Source organism: Tamandua tetradactyla, chromosome 9, assembly GCF_023851605.1.
Source record: "Tamandua tetradactyla isolate mTamTet1 chromosome 9, mTamTet1.pri, whole genome shotgun sequence".
Lineage (NCBI taxonomy): Eukaryota > Metazoa > Chordata > Mammalia > Pilosa > Myrmecophagidae > Tamandua > Tamandua tetradactyla.
The window spans coordinates 89,430,264-89,451,597 of record NC_135335.1 but is presented as its reverse complement, the minus strand read 5'-3'; the positions used below and the strand labels follow the sequence as shown (position 1 = coordinate 89,451,597).

Genomic DNA, 21,334 nt, shown 5'->3' with positions numbered 1-21,334 from the left:
GTGTACTTTATTTGCTATTTAATGTCTTTCTAAGTAAAGAATAATTAAAATTTTAAATTATTAGCATGATTTTACCACTAATCTTTAACTTATGGTGTAATCACCCAAATTACACGATTCAAATTTAAAATGTCATATTTGCATATGCATTTGCATGTGTATTTCATTCTTATCAAAACAGTGGAAACACTGCACAAAACTAACTCAGTTATTTTTATTTCACTTCTTGATACATGTACATACTACCAACACACTATTTTCAACTCCCTGATGAATAGAGACTGAAAAGAAGAAACTACGGGTCATTCTAACTTTGTCATTTTTATGTCATTATTTTCAGCAAAAGTGGTTGACTAATACAGAAAAGTAACACTAGTAAGAAAAGATAAGATAGTATTTCTTGGTCATTTGCTTTTTCTTAGAACACCATTGTTTTCCTCCTGGGTTAGAAGCAAGTTCTGGTTCAAGTGGAAAGTATGACCTCTTGGGTCTGTCAGTACCCACCCCTGACTCAGTCATAGGCATAATGCACTTACCTTCATACTCACTTTGAGTATCGCTGAACTTCCACACATCATGGGCCCACTTGAATTCTGTGTTCACGTGGCAACACAAACACTATATATGAATGAGGTGGCAAGGAGTGGAGGACACATTATGTCCATTCCCTCTAGTCCTGCACATGCTCCATTTTCCCATCAGCTTTTGCTCCCAAGTCACAAGTTCAAACACAGAGTTATTAAGAATTTCAAGATGGCAATAGCATTCAACCAAGCATAACGTCTTCCAGAATACTCAGTCCCATGCTATTGTGCAGGTCTGCATGCCCATGAGACTGGCTCTTTGACGAGGTCCTTGGAAATAGATGGTGGGTGAGCCAATGAGTCTCCCACACATCAGGGTGATAGTTTAACCCAGAGATGGCAAAGCACAATCCTACCTCTCACCCACACCCATATACAGATCACAGCAGTCTTTGGTACCATCGCACAAAGGGCAGGAGAGAAGAACACGGGCACAGTCAGTGATTTTCATGTAGGTTTCAGACTGCTTACAATGAAAAATGGGTTGTAAGAGTCTCCTAATTTCTTCCACATTATAAATAGGAAACCATTTGACATCTGCTCACAGTCAGGGTAGGTGAGTTTGTTACACAGGCAATGAAGAAAGCTGATCACACATGCATCGCATATCAGTGATATAGAATGTATAATTTCATCAAAATCCAATATCCAACAGTATCAGGTCAGGTTCTTAATGAATTAGATCAAAACTATGTATTAATGGTGCACAATTTATTCTGTACTGTGCTTTTTAATTTCCTCTTCTCTTCCTCAGTTCTTCAGGGTTTGTAAAGCCCCTAAGTGGTCATGACTTTCTGTGTGAACATTCATCTTTTTATCTGACATACACAAATTCTTGAACCATAGAGATTGGAAATTGACCAGGTGACCAGAAAGCTAGAGTGGTTCTTGCAGCCCATTCATGATAAACATTAAACCCCAAGACAGGTAAAAGCACAAATCCATAAAGAAGCAAAATGAGGGGGGTAATTAAGTGCCTGACTTAAATCACATGCAATCATTGACCATCTTAATCCCTAGAGAAGATATTTGGGGAAGACAAATGTACTTCTGAAACAGGGTCAGACAGTTGTTCACTCTATACTTCTGTGCAAAGAAAGTATAACCACATCTTTTTTTTTCTTCTTTAATCTCATCTTCTTCACAAGTTAGCACTCTGCTGGCTGAGGCCACCAAAATGTACTTGGGTCAATTCAATAATTAGGACTTCTTTTATAGGTAGCTCAACCTCTTTCGTATATATGCCCAGTGTTTCAGATTTTTTCCCCTCCTCTTGCTCTTTTCCAATATATCTGTTTCACAGAGCTGCCATAGCATATGACCACAAACTGGGCAGCTTAAAACACAAGAGTTGTTTGTTTTATTTTTCATTGTTCAGGAGGCCAGAAGTCTGAAATCAAGGCATTGGCAGGGTTGGTTCTTTGGGAGACTTTGGGAGAGAAATCGTTCCATAGTACTCTCCTAGCTTCTGGTGGTCGTCAGCAATTCTTGACATTTCTTATTTGGTAGACACATCACTTCCCTCTCAATCCCTGCCTCCATCTTCCTGAGTCCTTCTCTGTGCTTCCACATAGCCTTTCCTATCTCTCATAAGGGCACTCATTGGGTTTAGGGAGTGCCCTAATCCAGTATGATCACTTATCAAACCTTACATTAATTATATCCACAGAGACTCTATTTCCAAATAAAGACATTTTCTGAGATTCCTGGTGGATATACTTTGGGGGACACAATTTAATCTACTACACCAAGATGATATTTAGTTTTATGGGGGGAGGGCAGGGAAGTGTTGAGAAGGGACTTAGATCCTCAGGCAGGTTCTTTTTTTTTTTTTTAAGTTTTATTAATAAAGCCAATCAACATACAATATGAACATTCTTTTTTTCATCACATAGTTGTATATTCATCATCATGATAATTTCTTAGAACATTTACATCAGTTCAGAAAAAGAAATAAAAAGAAAACAGAAAAAAATTCATACATACCATACTCCTTACCCTTACCTTTCATTGATCACTAGCATTTTAATCTACTAAATTTATTTTAACATTTGTTCCTCCTATTATTTATTCATTTTTAATCCACATATTTTACTCATCTGTCCCTAAGGGAGATAAAAGAAGCATAAAACACAAAGTTTTCACAATCACACAGTTACTTCAAAAGCTATATCGTTATATAATCATCTTCAAGAAACATGGCTACTAGAACACAACTCTACATTTTCAGGCACTTTCCTCCAGCCTCTCTGTTATACTTTAACTAAAAAGGTGATATCTATTTCATGTGTAAGAATAACCTCCAAGATAACCTCTCGACTCTGTTTGGAATCTCTCTGCCATTGAAAACTTTATCTCATTTTGCTCTTCCCCTTTTCGGTTGAGAAGATTTTCTCAATCCTTTGATGTTGAGTCCCAGCTCGTTCTATGATTTCTGTCCCACATTGCCAGGAAGGTCCATACCCCTGGGAGTCATGTCCCATGTAGAGAGAAGGAGGGCAGCGAGTTTGTTTGTCAGAGAAGGAGGGCAGCGAGTTTACTGTCCTCTAGCTCTTCCATTCTTTACAGCATCTACTTCACCTACATGGTCACTATCTGATTGGTATCTGTAGCTGAAGCCTTTGGGGAAGAACTTATAGTCCATTCCCTCTTCACAGAGTTGGTGGACTAATGGTTCTCCCTGGTTTTTTGACATCCATACCTTAACACTACTGATGTCTGACTGGCAATCCGCAGCTACAGGGTCACAGTATTTTCGCTGTAGCAACCCTCTCAGTGAGTTGGACAGCACCCTCACCAGCCCTTTCAGAACAGAGGGAAACTTCTTGATATCCTCTTTTGCATATAAAAGCCAAAGAAACCTAGAGAGCCAAATTCAGTCCCTTCTGTGCCCAACCACGCAGCACAATCATTTTGATTCAGAGTTGACTTCTCCCTATTGGGAAAACCTGGAAGTTGTTCTCCTAGAGTCCCAAATGTCAAGGACGGAAACCCATCTATGTTTGACCTCAACCGACCCAATGTGCTGACTCCATTCTGGAATGTGGACTGAAAGTATTGCTCAAAATACACATCTCCCAACCAGCCTCCCTCACCTTTAGTTTTCTCTCTCTTACACTATCTCCAGATCAGAGAAACAGGTTTTTCATAACATCTGCATCATAGCTTGCTCTGTCTCCTCTACTTTGAGATTCACAGGGGATGAATTACCTCTTTTCATTTTATTTTATTCTATTTTTATGAAATGCCTCCTTATTCTATTGTCTCCTTCTCTGGGTAATAAGCCTCAAGGTTTAGCTTTTTACGTAAAATGTCAAGAAAATAAAATTTAAAAAGAAAAAAGTAGAGAGGTTTAGATCTCCAAAACATTAAGCCCTATTATATTTAGCTGGATTTACATGTCAACACTTTGGTAAATCTATATGTGGTTTGGTACTGAAATACTTGATTTTTCTTTTCCTAAGTCCCAACTTCCAGAAGCTAAACATACCTGAAGTGACTGAGCTCGACTAATCACCCACTAACTATGGAAGTTTACATTATGAGCCTGTTTAACACTTTGAATTCTGTCAATAATATTAATAAAATAAAAAATCAAAGATGATTTTCAAGCTCAAGAGTGAGAAAGACAGGGTGGGCGGTAGCTCATTCACCAAAATAAGGAATATAAGAAGAGATGGCCTTGACAGGGACAAGGAAAGAATGGTGTATTCAGTTTTAGACAAAAGTTCAATTTACCATGGACCATCTAAGATTTATTGGAGTACTTGAAGACCCTTAAGCTGGGAATTAACACAGTAATTGTTGCCGTTTTAGAAAATGATCATCTCCAGGAATCTACACTAAGAACACAGAAGATCCTGGTAAAGAGATTTACGCAGGCTGCCCTTTGAGACCACTGGGTCTGGGTGGGTGGCGAGATCTTAAAAGTAGATAAGAAAAGAAGCTAAAGATTGAAAAGTGAAGAAGACAAAAGACAGACTGAGGGACACGAGATTCTGTATGGTGGACAAGGAAGAAGGGCAAAATAGCCAGAAGAAGGAGAGCAAGGAGGGGCTATGTCACAGAAGTCCAGTGAGAATGGCCACAGGTGTCAAATGCCTCTGAGACAAAGTCATACAAAAACCACCAAGTATTTGTTGCATTTAGCAACAAGGAAGTTTTCAATGAGGCAGCAAGTAGACTGCAATAGGTTGAGCATAACTGTACTATAAGAAAATTGATACAGACTGCTCTAGTAAAACATTTGGCTGACAAAGGTAGCAGCAATAAGAGGAAATCAAAGAATTAAGTAGAATTCTTTTTTTTCCCCCTGCCTCAGGTTTATTTTTACACATAGCACAGGAGGACCCAGTCCCATGCAGATGACAGGAAGTCCAGGGGTCACAGCAGTCTTTCCATCCTCACATTGGCAGACAGAGGGCTCCACTCAGGAGCTTTCATGGGGGCCTGGGCACTTTTGGGAGCCTGACCAGGAGCAGCAACGTGAGCCAGAGGTGGAGCCTGGGCCTTGGTTTGATCCTTGCCTTTGGACTTCGGTGGAGTCTGAGACCCTTGGCAATGCATGCGCAAGCACGCTTCCTGAGCTTGGGAAATGTAGGCAAATCAACTGAGCTTGTGGCTACTGGTCCTTGGATCTTGGACTTTAAAAGGGCCTTGATGGCCTCTGCCTGTGCCCTCGTGGACTTGGCATTGTCGACCTGCATCTTCTCTAGGCCCTTTTCTTGTTATGCTTCTGGGAAAGGGTCGTGCTCCTCAGGAGTCTGAGGTCCGCCCCCTCAAGAGAGTCAAATTTTTGTGATTGGGGCTTCTTTTTTTTTAATTGACAAATGAAAAAACAAACACAATACAAACACAAACATTCTTAACATACGAACGTTCCGTATATGGTGTACAGTCAACGGCTCACAGTATCATCACATAGTATATTCATCACCATGATCATTTTTTAGAACACTTTTTGAAAATACTTTTATTGATAAACAACATACAACACAAACATTCTGTACATGGTGTACAATCAATGGCTCACAATATCATCACATAGTAGTGTATTCATCACCATGATTAATTTTTTAGAGCATTTACATCACTCTAGATGAAGAAATAAAAAGGAAAAGAAAATACTCATACATACCATACCCTTTACCCCTCCCTCTGATTGACCACTGGTAGTTCCATCTACACAATATATTTTAACCTTTGATCTCCTATTTTTTTCTATACCCCTTGCCACTGCCTCTCATTGATCACTAGTATTTCAATCTACTCAATTTATTTTAACATTTGTTCCCCCTATTATTTATTTATTTTTAATTCATATTTTTTACTCATCTGTCCATACCATAGATAAAAGGAGCATCAGATACAAGGTTTTCACAATCACACAGTCACTTTACAAAAGCTATATCATTAAACAATCATCTTAAAGAAATGTGGCTACTGGAACATAGCTCTACAGCCTCAAGCCCTTCCCTCTACCTCTCTAATATACCTTAAACTAAAAAGGAGGTATCTGTATAATGTGTAAGAATAACCTCCAGGATAATCTCTCGACTGTGTTTGAAATCTCTCAATTACTGACAATTTATTTAGTCTCATTTCTCTCTTCCCCCTTTCAGTCAAGAACATTTTCTCTGATTTGAGTTTTTTCTGCAATTTCCAGGACTAGCTGTATGTGGTCTGGTTCTCGGACTTGGCTATGTCTGCACCCTCACCCACCAAGTAGAATTCCTTAAAGATAAAAAAGATGAGCATGCTCACAGACTGAGGAACAACTCGAAGGGGAGTTATTACGATATAATAAAGAGAAAAACAAAGAGAACAGAATCCTGGAAAATTAGGGTATGGATACAGAGCATCTGATTTTCCTAAATAAAAGAAGGACCTCCTCTTCCTGTGAGTTTTGACTGAGACGCAGAGTTGACAAAAAAGAGGCAAACAGGACATCAAGGAGTTTCTGAGGTAAAGTAAGAGGTGGAGGGGTCACTAATGGAAATGGAAAAATAATCTGACCAAGGATAAATGAAAAGACTGACAAATGGAGATGAGTGTCCAACTAGACAGAGGTAAAGGAATGGAGAACCCCTGAAGTGGTAGGGCTAATCCCAGGCTGAGAGTCTTTAGATGGTGCTGCTTGGGTGTGTGTGTGTATGTGTGTGTGTGTGAGAGAGAGACAGCCAAGGAGATTGAGAGAGGAATTCATTGACAGCACTGATAATGTGAAAGAAAGGGAGGCCAGCAGAGGCCTGTTAATCTGGAAAAAAATGAAGGAATCAAAAAGCTGGATGTCTCAATCAAGTCAAAGAAAGGGGAAATTGGGTGTATGAGAGTGAGGTAGCTGGAAGCATTGGAATAGTGGTCAGGAAACAGCGTGTTGATATTTAGAAAGGTAAAGCTCTTTTCAGTGCTGGCATGATGATGGGTATGGCAGTGGGTTGAATGGATAAACAGTGTTAGAGCTGAGGAGATCAAGAAGGAGTGAGGCAGGGTGTTGCCCACAAGAATGCTGAAATAACTAGAGTAAAGGTTGGAGTTTGAGTGGAGAGGATGATAGAAGATAGGGTGAAAAGTTTCAGTGACTGTAGGCATTCAAAAGCATCTGTGAACTGAAGAGTTGGAGAAGGCATAGCCAGATTGCGAACTTCAAAAGAGAAGGGGATAGTGTAGAAAATTCCCTTAAAATGAAGTACTGCAATGCAAGCAAGGGAGTCCTATGTAGTTCCATGGGATTGTAAACAGCTCTAAGTACCAGGAATCCTTATTATGGTAAAGAGATAGCCAGGGCTACATCACCGGCATTGAGCTTCACAATAAACCAGAGCCTCATGAGAGAGAAATTCTCTTCTCCATCAAGAAAGGGCTCTTCTGAAAGTGCTGAAATGAAAATGGCATGGAAGCAGCAGTGAAGAAAGCCAGTAACTGATGCTCCCTCTGCTCCTTGTGGTGTGACCTTATGGGTATTATTTCACCTCTCTGGACATCATTCTCTCCACCTGTATTCATTCACTTATCTATTGATGCATGCAATTCACAAATATCTAGTAAAGCTTCCTATGTGCAAGGCACCATGCTAGATGTCAGGGACATAGTAGCAAACAAAACACATTTAAAACTAAAAGGTCTGAAATTGATGATGATATCCATGTTTCCTATCAAATGATCTTAATTATGTCCAGTAAATGCATATGTTATGAGTGAAAGCACTAAAATTTCATTGCAGTGTTCTCTTTTTTTTGGTATGGGCAGGTTCCAGATATCAAACCCAGCTCTCCAGTATGACAAGCAAGAATTCTGTCACCGAACCACTGTTGTACTGCTTATTCATTACAGTATTTTAAGACCCCTGGATATCATATGGAATTTAGTTACAAGGAGCTATAGAATGAGATAATGGTTCCCAATTTCAGATTCCCTGAAATTGCTAATGACAGGCTTTCCAAAAACCGTTTCCTTGATTTTTAAAAAGTCAAGTGGAAATTACCCTCAACACATGACTATCAACTCAGTAAACACTAGGGGCTTCTCCCTACTGATCAGAAGTGCTAATGTATATATGAATATAACTTCTAGTTGGAATTGCTGATCAGAGGTTCTAGCTGGAAATTGTACATATATAGACAGATATGTTTCTGCCTTAAAAATGGGAAAAATTATCATGTAATAAATATAATCCTATACCACAAAGTTTCCGAACAAATTGGAACCAATAAATATAATGAAATGGTTCAGGAATGTTGAAAACACTCAGGAATGTTGAAAATTTTGAAAACCATCAGCAGACTGGAAGGAATGCTCTGGAATTAGAGTTTAAAGATGTGGTTAAATCTCACTTCTGTCACTTGTGTATATGCAGCCTTGGCAATATTTCTCTGATGGTCTTCTGTGAAGCTAGAGACTAAAAACTTACTTTTTACAGGGTCAAGAGGATTTAGTGAGGAATGTTATAGGAAAGTACTCTACACACAACATGACACAATAAAAATAACAAAACCCATACTGATAGTGTGGTGGAAGGAGCCTGACAGACCAGTTCAAATTCCAATTTCATCACTCACTACTGGGTCATGCTAGACAAATCATGTAACTTCAATGCACCTCAGTTTCTTCCATAAAATGGGTTACTCTGAGGATTAAATGAGATTATGTGGAACATCCGCTCTTTGCTTTGAAAGGCAATATGTGTTTTTCAAATACAGATTTTTTTTCATTTCTCTAACACATCAAAATGCTTCATTTCTCTAGATATACACTGAGACATAAGCCTCTTTTTAAAACATGTCAGATACATGATAGATTTTAAGAGTAAGAAAAAGAGTCAAAAAGGCCCATTATATTGTTATAATCATTATTATGCTTTTTCTACTCCCATTAGTTCACTATATTACATTTAGCCTGGACCATGGCAAGAAAATACAAATTCTACAAAGCAATTCAGAATAACCTCCCGTTTCAACCAGTCAACCAAGAAAAAGTCCAACCCCCTTCAGATGGATGAGTTAGTCTCCAATGAAGGAAGTGCTTTTTCAATCTCCAATCACACCTACTTAAGCAAGTTTAATGATCACAAAATCTAATCAATTAACATTAAGTCTGATTAGCATAAAACGTCATCTCACCCTGACTGCTTTCAAGCCCTTATTTCTCTGCCTACCTAGGCAGGGTCCAGAGCGACCATGTAAAGTTCTCAGCATCACGACGTCATACTTCACAGATCAGCATTGTATCTGGATATGTGTGCCATCATTAGCTAAGTCCCACAGGGTCCAGGGGACATAGACGCATTCAGTGACACAGCTACAATTGTTGTCACACCTGTTCTGCCTTTTTGCTTGGCAATTCTGCGTGACCGAAACTCTGACCAGATCGCTGAATTTCGCAGCAACTGAGAAATAGGTGAAATCAGCCCATTAGAAACTTTAAGTTTTCTGCATTATGAGGAGAGAGAACAAGAAAGGGAGATGAAAGTAGATAATGTTTAATCCAGGTAGGACAGGCAACACTGGCAAAATTCACTTTTTGTCACCCCCCCTCCTTACCCCCTGCTTTATCAGTGTTTGTATGTGCTTCTGTTAAGTCAGGGCTCTCTAGAGAAACAGAACCAACAAGAGAGATCTGTAAATATGAGATTTATAAAGGTGTCTCATGCAACCGTGGGAATGGAAGAGTCCAAATCCATAGGGCAGGCTGTGAAGCTGGAGCTCTGATGAAGTGTCTGGATGAACTTCACAGGAAAGGCTCACTGGCTGAACAAGCAGTGAAAGAGCCTCTCTTCTTTCTCAAAAGTCTTCAGTTGATCAGATTATCTCATGGGGGATGTGCCTTAGCTGATCGCAGATATAATCAGCCACAGATGCCATCAGCAGACTGATAATTTAATGCACCAGCCTTCCGGTTTAACTACCAGCCATGAAACATCATTGCAGCAACAGTCAGGCCAGTGCTTGCCTGACCAGACAACTGGGCATCATCATGTGGCCAAGGTGACACCAGGACCTAACCATCACAGCGCTAAAGTCTGCAAATTGCTGATTTTAAATTAATAAATATTTATGAAGTTGCTTCAAGTTCTTATGTCAACAAATTAATTTTTTCATCACATAGTTGTATATTCATCATCATGATCAATTCTTAGAACATTTGCATCAATTCAGAAAAAGAAATAAAAAGAAAACAGAAAAAAATTCATACATACCATACTCCTTACCCCTCCCTTTCAGTGATCACTAGCATTTCAATCTACTCAATCGAACAAACTAATTTTTTTAACTAGCATTTCAGTGATATTTTATTTAATTATTTCTTCCCTATCCTACAAAACTCCATATCATTCTTTTCTTCTCAAGGCACATTAAAATGGCCTGTGGAGTCTTTAAAAATATGGATACTGAGCCTCACCTCAAATCAACTAAATCAGAGTGGAATAGAGGGTGGACAGTCACCAATATTTTTAAGAAGTTCTCCTGGTGATTTTATTGTGCCATGTTTTTAAAATTTTTATTAATAAAACCAATCAACATACAATATGAACATTCTTTTTTTCATCAAATAGTTGTTTAATCATCGTCATGATAATTTCTTAGAACACTTGCATCAATTCAGAAAAAAATAAAAAGAAAACAGAAAAAAAATCATACATACCATTCCCCTTACCCCTCCCTTTCTTTGATCACCAGCATTTTAATCTACTAAATTTATTTTAACATTTGTTCCCCCTATTATTTATTTTAATCCATTATGTTTACTCATCTGTCCATAAAGTAAACAAAGCATGCATTAGACACAAGATTTCACAATCACACAGTCAAATTGCAAAATCTATATCATTATACAATCATCTTCAAGAAACATGGTTACTGGAACACAGCTCTACATTTTCAGGCACTTCCCTCCAGCCTCTCTGTTATGCCTTAACTAAAAAGGTGATATCTCTTTCATGCGTAAGAATAACCTCCAGGATAACCTCTTGACTCTGTTTGGAATTTCTCAGCCATTGACACTATTTTTTCTCATTTCTCTCTTCCCCCTTTCAGCTGAGAAGATTTTCTCAATCCCTTGGTGCTGAGTCCCAGTTCTTTCTAGGATTTCTTTTTTTTTTTTTTTTTTTTTTTGCTTGGGCAGGCACCGGGAATCGAACCCGGTCTCCAGCATGGCGGGTGAGAACTCTGCCTACTGAGCCACCGTGGCCCGGCCTCCTCCTAGGATTTCTGTCTCACGTTGCCAGGAAAGTCCATATCCCTGGGAGTCATGTTCCATGTAGACAGATGGAGGGCAGCGAGTTTGCTTGGCATGTTGACTGAAAGAGAGAGGCCACATCTGAGCAACAAAAGAGGTTCTCTTGGGGGTGACTCTTAGTCCTAATTTTAGGTAAGCTTAACCTATCCTTTGTGGGGTTAAATTCATATTAACTAATCCCAAGATTGGGGATTTAGCCTATTGCTTTTGTTGTCCCCACTGCTTATGAGAATATAAAGAATTCTCCACTTGGGGAAGTTGAATTTTCCCCCTTTCTCACCATTTCCCTAAAGGGACTTTGCAAATACTTTTTTATTCACTGTTCAAATCCTTCTGGGATTTATCGAGGCATCACACTGGACAAACCTACAAACTCTCATGCCCTACTCAAGTTTCCATGTACTTATGGTGTTCAGTTAAGCTGTCCACGTAAGTTATACTAGGAAATGCACTAGTCAAAATATAAATTTTGTACCAAATAAACATTTTTTGCTTTAGTCTCACACATAAGTTACAGTTTTAAAATATTAATTACCATCTATTTTCAAAACCATACATTATTAACATTTCTTTGTCCTTCCTCATGCCAAACATTTCTAAATTCGTACCTTTAGTCACTATCATTATACACTCTAGGTGTTCTTAGATTTTACCATCTCAGTCTTTATTGTCTATCTTTCCCTCTGATTTCATTTGTGCTCCCAGGCCTCCTCTCTCTATCATTCTCACATTCAGCTTCATTCAGTGTTCTAACATTATTGTATTCCAGTTAGGTAGTATTTTGTTATCCATTTCTGAATTTTTACAATCAGTTCTGTTGCATAATCTGTATCCCTTCAGTTCCAATTACACAATATCTACCCTATTTCTATCTCCTGATGACCTCTGTTCTTAACTGAAATTATCCAAGTTCATTCATTAATGTTAGTTCATATCAGTGAGACCATACAGTATTTATTCTTTTGTTTCTGGCTAATCTCACTCAGCATAATGTCCTTAAGGTCCATCCATGTTGTTACATATTTTATAATTTTATTTTGTCTTACGGCTGCATAATATTCTATCATATGTATATACCAAAGCATGCTTAGCCACTCGTCTGTTGATGAACATTTGAGCTGTTTCCATCTCTTGGCAATTGTAAATAATGCTGCTATAAACATTGGTGTGCAAATGTCCATTTGTGTCTTTGCCCTCACGTCCTCTGAGTAGATACCTAGCAATGGTATTGCCAGATCATATGGCAATTCTATACTTAGCTTCCTGAGGAACCACCAAACTGCCTTCCACAGTGGTTGTACCATTTGACATTCCCACCAACAGTGGATAAGTGTGCCTCTTTCTCCACATCCTCTCCAGCACTTGTCATTTTCTGTTTTATTGATAATGTTCATTCTGGTGGGTGTGAGATGATATCTCATTGTGGTTTTGATATTGTGCCGTGTTTTAAAAGCAGTTGTGATATTCACATTCATAGGTACTTAGCAAACACCTTTTCTTTTCACAAGTTCCAGAGCACATGAAAGCACGAAGGAAAAAAAAAAGTCCTATTTGATAGTTTGCGGTGAATTTCTCCATCTCAGAATCTATTTTGCTGTAATGTTTATTTCTGAGATTAGGAAACCATAAGCTTCTAGAGGATATTATAAATGCTTTTGGGGATCATTTTGGTTTCCTAGGGCTGCCATAACAAAGCACCACAAGCCTGGTGGCTTAAAGGACATAAATTTATTATCTCAGTTCTTAAGGCCAGAAGCCTGAAATCAAGTTTTTGGAAGAACCATGCTTCCTCTGAAGGCTTTTGAAAGAATCTTTTCTGGCCTCTCCTGGTTTCTGGAGGTTGTTGGCACCCCTTGGCATCCATTGAGTTTTGGCAGCCTAATTCCAGTCTCTACCTCTGTCTTCACGTGGCATTGTTCTTTCTGTGGCCAAGTCTTCCCATGGCCATCTTCCCTCTATAAGTATCTGTGTCTCTGTGTCCAAACTCCCCTCTAATGATGACATCAATCAAATTGAACGTAGACCTTACCCAATCAAGGTCACATTCACAGGTTCTGGGTAGTCATGAACTTTGGGGGAACACTACTTATCTTAAACTGTGAGGGCTACTATAACAACATACTGTGGACTGGTTGGCTTAAACAGCAGAAATTTATCATCTCACAGTTTTGAAGTTTAGAAGTTCAAAATCAGAGTGTTTACAGGATCCTGCTTTCTCCAAAGTCTGTACTGTTCCCATGGTGGCTTGTCAGCAATCCATAACTCAACCTCTACCTCCATGACATGGCCATCTGTCTCCTTCTACTCTCACGTCTGTGTCCAAATTTCCTCCGCTTTTAAGGACTCCAGTCATGTTGGATTAAGAACTTCCCTCATATAGTTTGGCCTCACCCTAACTAACAATGTCTTCAAAGATCCTACTTGCAAATGAGTCCACACCCACTGGATGGGGAGTTAGGACTTGAATATGTTTTTGTGGAAGACATGCTTCAATCTATAGCACTGTTCCACCCAGTCTCCGAGTTTACTTGGATTTCTGAAACTTATCCAGTGTGCCCATTAAAAAAAGCCAGGTTTTAAAATGTGTTTCATACTTTACCTTGCCCGTGTGGAAATAATCTACACAGCTCATTTTCAGAATGAAAAAAAGCAAATTGGAAAATCCATTTTGCCTTCCTTTCCAGTTGTGCAGTTCTTTCATGAATTTTGACTTTGTCTCCATAAAGAATCATCCACAGGGCTTTTATTCCCAACGACACTCTTCCTTATCTCACTCCCAGAGTCTCCCAAGGTGAGAACTGCTGTTGTTGTTGCTGGTGGTGGTTATAACAATGCTGCCAATATCAGTCAATTTATCATTCACAGGCTCATTTCCCAAATACATTCATCAACAAGAAAAATAAGCAGGACAAGAATTAGGAAATGAGTCTCTTTGGACTGCAACCCAAATCAACAAAAACCCTAACCTAGACAAACAATGATTGCTCCAAAATTCTATCTCTTTGCAAATAAATGCTTTAGGCGACCAGCCTCAGCATTGCACTCTGGCTGCCTGCAAAGAGCAGCATGTCTGCCCACCAGATTCTTGCCTTTGCAATATGCATTTTAGAAATAAGTGTTCTGACAGCAGGACCTACTTCAGGGTAAGTTGATTGCTTTTCTGTTTGTCTGTGGAATTTCACCATGGGATTTGGTATTTTAAGGTTGAGTTCAAGTTCCGGCAAGTTCTTCCACTTCTCTGTGCCTCAACTGTAAAATGGTGATGATAATAGCACCCATCTAACAAGGTTTTTGTGAACGTTAAATTATTATATAAGCAAAATCCTTGTAACATCTGTATCTGGCACGTGGTAAGAACTCAACAAATGAAAAATGTTTTCTAAAATAATCACATTGCTCTTACTTTCACTTTGATGTACTTTGTTGACTAGAGGAGAAAGGCATGGAGTCACAGCTAGTCTTCAGGGGTCAGCTGCAGACATTTCCTCTTATGCCATGTCTACAGTGAGAGCTCTTGCTACTGAGGAATTGCTGACGGATGAGCTGGGGGTGGAGGAGGATTTCTAATCATTGTGAAGATGAATGCGCCGGGTTAGAATAGGTTGTGAGAGAGACCCCCACGTCTCACAGTTCTCAAGGTAGAATGAAAATGTTTAAAACTATTGTTGAGAGTAGAGTAATATCTCAGAGTATTGTCCTGGAGCCTGGCTGCCTGGGTTGGATTCCCACCTCCATAGCTTCCTAGCTATCTAAACCCTAATCAAGCTCCTTAATGTTCCTATACCTCAGTTTCCTCACTGTAACATGGGAATAATACTATAACCTGCCATGAGAAATACCTGAGAAAGTCAATGCAATATGCTCAGTACAGTGTTATGCAAGCATTAAGTGCTCCGTGAGTGCAGCTATCTTTTTTGCCTTTTTAATTTGTACATAACACAGTCACATGGTTCAAAGAGCAAAACATGTAACAAGATATACACTGAGAAGTCTTGTAACTCATAAGCTTTCTGTGAGGATTTGTGTCATTACATGGAAGTATTTAGAACATTCCCCTCTCCCATCTCATCTACCTCCATGAGTGATACCTTTAGTCATTTTTTTGTGTACCTTTCTGGTATGTCTTTGCATATATCAAAGCATAGAGTCACATATTCTTGTTCTCCCTGGTTCTTTTACAAAAGGTATTGCAATACACATACGATTCTGTACTTTGCTCTTTTTTTTCCTTTACTTTATATGTCCTGGAGATATTTCGGTATCAGTATAGAAGAAGCTTTCTCATTCTCCTCACCGCTGGTTAGCTTTCCATTGTGTGGATATATACAGTTCAGTAACCAATCGCTTATGAACACTTGCAGTTTCCAAACTTTTGTACTATAAATAATGTTGCAATGAATATCTGTATTCACATTTCATATTGTAAGTGTATAGGTGTACCTGTGGAATTAATTCCCAGAGGTGATAAAACTGGGTCAAAAGGTAAATGCCTTTGTAATTATGCTAAAATTGCCCAATGGCCCCCTGAGAAGTTTGTATTTTTCTGCATTTTCACGAGCAGGGCATGAGAACTTCCCCACTGCCTCCTCAGCAGGAGATACAGAACAATTTAGGAATATTTACCAATCTCATATGTGGAAAAAAAAAGTTAGCTTGGCACCATTTTAGTATGCCTTTCTCTTATGATAAGTCAAAAGGTACATCTTTTCATGTGTTTAAAGGCCATAGGTTTGTTTTCTTTGTGAATGGTGTATGTCCTTTGATCATTTTTCTATTAAAACATTTGACTTTTTGTTGTGGATTTCTAGAATCACTTTATAAGTTAGTTCTTTATCTGTGATATGAATTACAGATATATTTTCCCAGTTCATCATACATTTTTTTTATAATTGGAAGAGACTTTAGTCATCATTTAATCACACACTGATTTTTTTATCTTATAACTGCATTTACCATCACAGTTGACTTTTGTTTTCTTTTTTGTGAAAAATAACATATATACAAAAAAGCAATACATTTCAAAGAACATCACCACAATTAGTTGTAGAACAGATTTCAGATTTGGTATGGATTACAATTCCACCATTTTAGGTTTTTATTTCTAGCTGCTCGAAGATACTGGAGATTAAAATAAATGCCAATGTAATGATTCAGCACTCATACTCATTTGTTAAACCCTACCTTCTCTGTACAACTCCACCACCACCTTTGATCTTTCTCTCATTCGTTAGCGGGATTTACGCTATGCCCATTCTAACTTTTTCACATTGCAAGTGGTTGTTGATAATATGAGATTGGGAGATGGACCTGGAGAAGCTGGGCCTTCTGCATTTCAGGACTTACCTGGTCCAGGGACCCATCTGGAGGTTGTAGGTTTCTGGAAGTTTACCCTAGTGCATGGAAACTTTGTAGAATCGTATAGAACACCCTAGGTATTCTTTGGGAGGAATGGTTTGGTTTGGGGTTTGGCAAGCTATGGTGGCGATGTTTAACTGAAGCTTGCATATGAGTGGTTTGCTTCTCCAGTCTATTTGAACTCTCTCAGCCATTAATACCTTATTTGTTACACTTCTGTTTCCTCTTTTGGTCAGGATTCATCATTCATTTTTTACTATAAATATATACAGTGCACCTTTAGTGTACTTATAATTTTCACATTTATTTTACCCTCAACTTTTCCAATTATTAAGAAAAAACATTGGCCTAAGAGTGGATAGGCATGTGGGCTCTGGCAAGAAACTCCCTGTATTATAATTCCATCTATGCCAAGGAGCTGCTGTATAACTCCAGCAAAATTCCTTCCCATCTCTGTGTCTCATTTTTTTTTACCCTGTTGTTTATTTTTTATCCATATTTTTTACTCATCTGTCCATACCATACCATAGCTAAAAGGAGCATCAATGTATCTCAAGTGTAAAAATGCTAGTGGTAGATACTTCATAGAGCTGACATTAAAATCAAATGAAACATGTGAGGTACAAAGGCTTAGAAAAATTTGTGACACAAACTAAACACTCATAAATGCTAGCAATTATTATCTGATTTACTTTAATTAATTTTTTCTTAACAACCTGGAAAAATACGCCAAACACCCATTAATCAAAAAGCTAGGCTTAACTTTCAAACCATAGATATCCAAAATGTCATTTTTTTACCTCTGTTTTTGATTGTATTCACCCATTTTTAGTATCCATATTAAATACAAATTGACAAATACATATGTATCAACTATTACTGTCAGCCAAATATGGTCATTCATTTATTCATCCATCTAATATAGCAAATATTTGTTGTTTGCTACATGGGCCAGGCCCTGTCAGGAGCTTATATATAATGTTGAACATGTTGCAGAGGGTTCCTGCCCTCACTGAGCTTACACTCTAGGGAGGAATATAAACAAGTGAATGACAAATGCAACTCAGCCAAGGTTCTCTGAGTGAAGCCCCATGATGCTAAGGAAGACGTCCTCCTATAAAGCCCACCCTCCACTTGTGCACTGGCTTCATCTGTTCCACCCCAGTAAAGGACTTTGTTCCCACGATTCTGCCTCCTCACTCTTGCATCATCAATATCTCCCTTTGTACCAAAGCATTCCAATCAGCTTACAAACATGTTGTAATATTTCCTTTAACTGTTGGCTCAGTCCTTATCTACTCATCCCAACCTGCACCACTGGACACAAAATTACTCAAATAAAGGCCTAGGAATCATACTTGATTCCTCTCTGCATCATTCTCACATGCAATCTAACAGCAAATCCTATTAACGCTACTTTCAAAACATATCCCAAATCTGATGACTTCTCACTATATCCACTGTGACCTTCCAGGCCAAGTCATCGTCATTTCTTTCTGCACTGATTCATGTTTACTGAAAAATAGTCAATTCTCTATCCATCCTAGTTTGCTAGCTGCCAGAATACAATTTACCAGAAACAGAATGGCTTTTAAAGGAGGACATTTGTTAAGATGCTAGTTTGCAGTTCTAAGGCTGTGAAAATGTCCAAATTAAAGCAAGTCTATAAAAATGTTTAAATTAAGACACCAACAAGAGGTTACCTTCATTTAGGAAAGACCAATGAAGTTCAGGGTTTCTCTTGCAACTGAAAAGGTACATAGCAAACATGGCAATGTATGCTAGCTTTCTCTCCAGGCTTCTTGCTTCATGAAGTTCCATCAAAGATTTTTCCTTCTTCATCTCCAAAGATCTTTGGCTGCATGGGCTCTCATGGTTCATTCTTTGTGTTGCACAGTTTTATGTTTTTTTGTCTGTTTGGTTTTTGGCCTGTACTTTGGGCATACTACTACTACTATCTATCATAAGAACTTGAAGATGTTTCCCTTTTCTCTCAGTAAAAGCATGGATCTACAGGTTTCACAGGAAAGTCTGACAACCTACTAGGTCTTACCTTCAGGGAAACTAATGCTGGCTACTGGTTCTTCCTGAGATGTGGGCCTGTCTTGCCTGGCAAAAATATGACTTCTGTCTATAATTTCTGAGAAGAACCTCCTCAAAAAAAAAAAAAGCTCTATATAAGCAGGGCAAGAAACAGAAAAGCAAGAACTGAAAAACTTTGATCAGTTAAACAGAACCTATGCTAGAAGTTTAGAATAAGTTAAATTGAAGGCCAACAAACATATAGAGAACAAAAATGTCTAGCAGGAAATCCTAGATAAATGAGTGAAAACAACCTCCAGAGTAAACTAATTAAGGAAATCAAATGCTTAGAGGCCAGCAAAAAATAATGAGTCATACTGGGAAAATCAAAGATATGGCTCAGTCAAAAAGACAAATCAACACTTCATATGAGATACAGGAGTTGAAACAACTAATTTAGGATGTTCAAACAGACATGGCAAATCTCATAAAAAATCAAATCAACAAGTTGAGGGAAGATATAAAGATGACAATGGGTAAAAAAAGAACTCAAAAGTTTGAAAAAACAAATCACAGAACTTATGGGAATAAAAGGCACAATAGAAGAGATGAAAAAACAATGGAAAACTACAACAATAGATTTGAAGAAGCAGAGGAAAGGGTTAGTGAATGAGAGGACTGGAAATAAAAAAGAAAACATGGAGGGCGGGCCACGGTGTCTCAGCAGGTAAGAGTGCTTGCCTGCCATGCCTGAGGACTCGGGTTCATTTCCTGGTGCCTGCCCAAGTAAAAAGTAAAAAAAAAAGAAAAAAAGAGAATGAAAACATGGAAAAAGAATGGAAAAATACAAGCAGGGTCTCAGGGAATTGAATGACAACACAAAGTGCATGAATATATGTGCTTTGGGTATCCCAAAAGGAGAAGAAAATGGAAAAGGAGAAAGACTAATTAATGAAAGAAATAATCACTGAAAATGTCCCATCTCTTAGGAAAAATGTAAAATTATAGATCCAAGAAGTGCAGCAAACCCCAAACAGAATAAAGCCAAATAGACATATTCCAAGACACTTACTAATCAGATTGTCAAAAGTCAAAGAAAAAGGGAGGATTTTGAAAGCAGCAAGAGAAAAGCAATTCATCACATACAAGGGAAGTCCAATAGACTGTGTGGGTTTCACAGCAGAAACCATGGAGGCGAGAAGGCGTGGGATTATATATTTCAGATTTTCAAAGAGAAAAACTGCCAACCAAGAATTCTATACCCAGTAAAATTGTCCTTCAAAAATCAGAGGGAAATTGAAGTATTATCAAACAAGCAATCACAGGCAGAACTTGTGACTAAGAGACTGGATCTGCAAGAAATAGTAAAGGGAGCACTACAGGTAGATTGAAAAAGGCAGGAGAGAGAACTCTGGAGAAGAGTGTAAAAATGAAGACTACCAGTAAATGTAAAAAATACATATATATATATGTGACATATATAATCTAAAAGGCAAGAAAGTAGTGCCTTTACAATAATAACATTAAATGTTAGTGGATTAAACTTGCCAGTCAAAAGACATAGACTGGCAGAATGGATCCAGAATGAGGTTGGATAATGCTTGGATAAATCCCAAAGTATATTAAACAGATAATCAAAAATAATTTGTAAATTCTCTTGAGAGATGGGAGAAAAAATATGGAACTATTAAACTTTAGCACCAGGGAAACCCCTGATACTGTGTCAACATTAGGAACACCCAAGCAGTAGACCAGTCCTTGATTTTGAGGCTTATTTTTGTGAAACTTGTGCTTTTCACAGAAAAGCTTAGCTTACCTATCTGTTCTACAACTAACTGTTATGATCTGCACTAAATTTATTGATTTTTTATATGTTATTTTTTCACAAAAAGAAAACAAATCAGTTTATTGTGATGATAAATGCATAGCTATATGATGATATTGTGAATCATTGATTGTACACTTTGGATGACTACATGGCATGTGAATGTATAATATATATCAATAAAAAAAGACATAGACTGGAAGAATGGATTAAAAAACAGGACCCATCTATAGGCTGTCTACATGAGACTCACTTTAGACCTAAGGACAAAAATAGACTGAAATTGAAAGGTTAGGAAAAGATATTTCATGCAAAAAATAACCAGAAAAGAGCTATATTAATATCTGAAAAATTAGACTTCAAATATTAAACAGTTAAAATAGACACAGAAGGATGCTGTGTTGGTTTGAGAAAATGATGTACCCTAAAAAGCCATGTTTTAATCTTGATTCAATCTTGTGGATCTTCTTTTAACCCTATTCAGTACTATAGATTGGAAACTTGATTAGGTTATCTCCAGGGAGATGTGGGTATTAACATTTAATTAGAGAGAGATGTGACTGCATCCATTCCAGTGGGTCTTTATTAGTTTACCAGAAAGCTTTAAAAAAGGAAGTATTTTGGAAAATGGTTGAGATTCCAAGAGAACAGAGCCACAAAGCAAAGAGCCTACATAGCCAGAGACCTTTGGAGATGAAGAAGAACCATGCCTCTGGGGGACCTTCATGAAACAAGAAGTCTAAAGAGAAAGCTTGCAGACACCACCATGTTTGCTATGTGTCATTCCAGTTGAGAGAGAAATCCTGAACTTCAC

At 38.2% G+C, this 21,334-nt stretch overlaps 1 protein-coding gene across 1 annotated transcript in view; it reads left to right on the top strand.

Moving 5' to 3' along the window:
- Positions 1 to 14,331: 14,331 nt before the first annotated feature.
- Positions 14,332 to 21,334, top strand: part of C9 (complement C9) — a 75,358-nt gene continuing 68,355 nt past the window's right edge. The window contains exon 1 of the mRNA XM_077117046.1: positions 14,332 to 14,461. Coding sequence (XP_076973161.1) covers positions 14,385 to 14,461 — 77 coding nt within the window. The 5' untranslated portion in view covers positions 14,332 to 14,384. The remainder of the gene's footprint in view (positions 14,462 to 21,334) is intronic.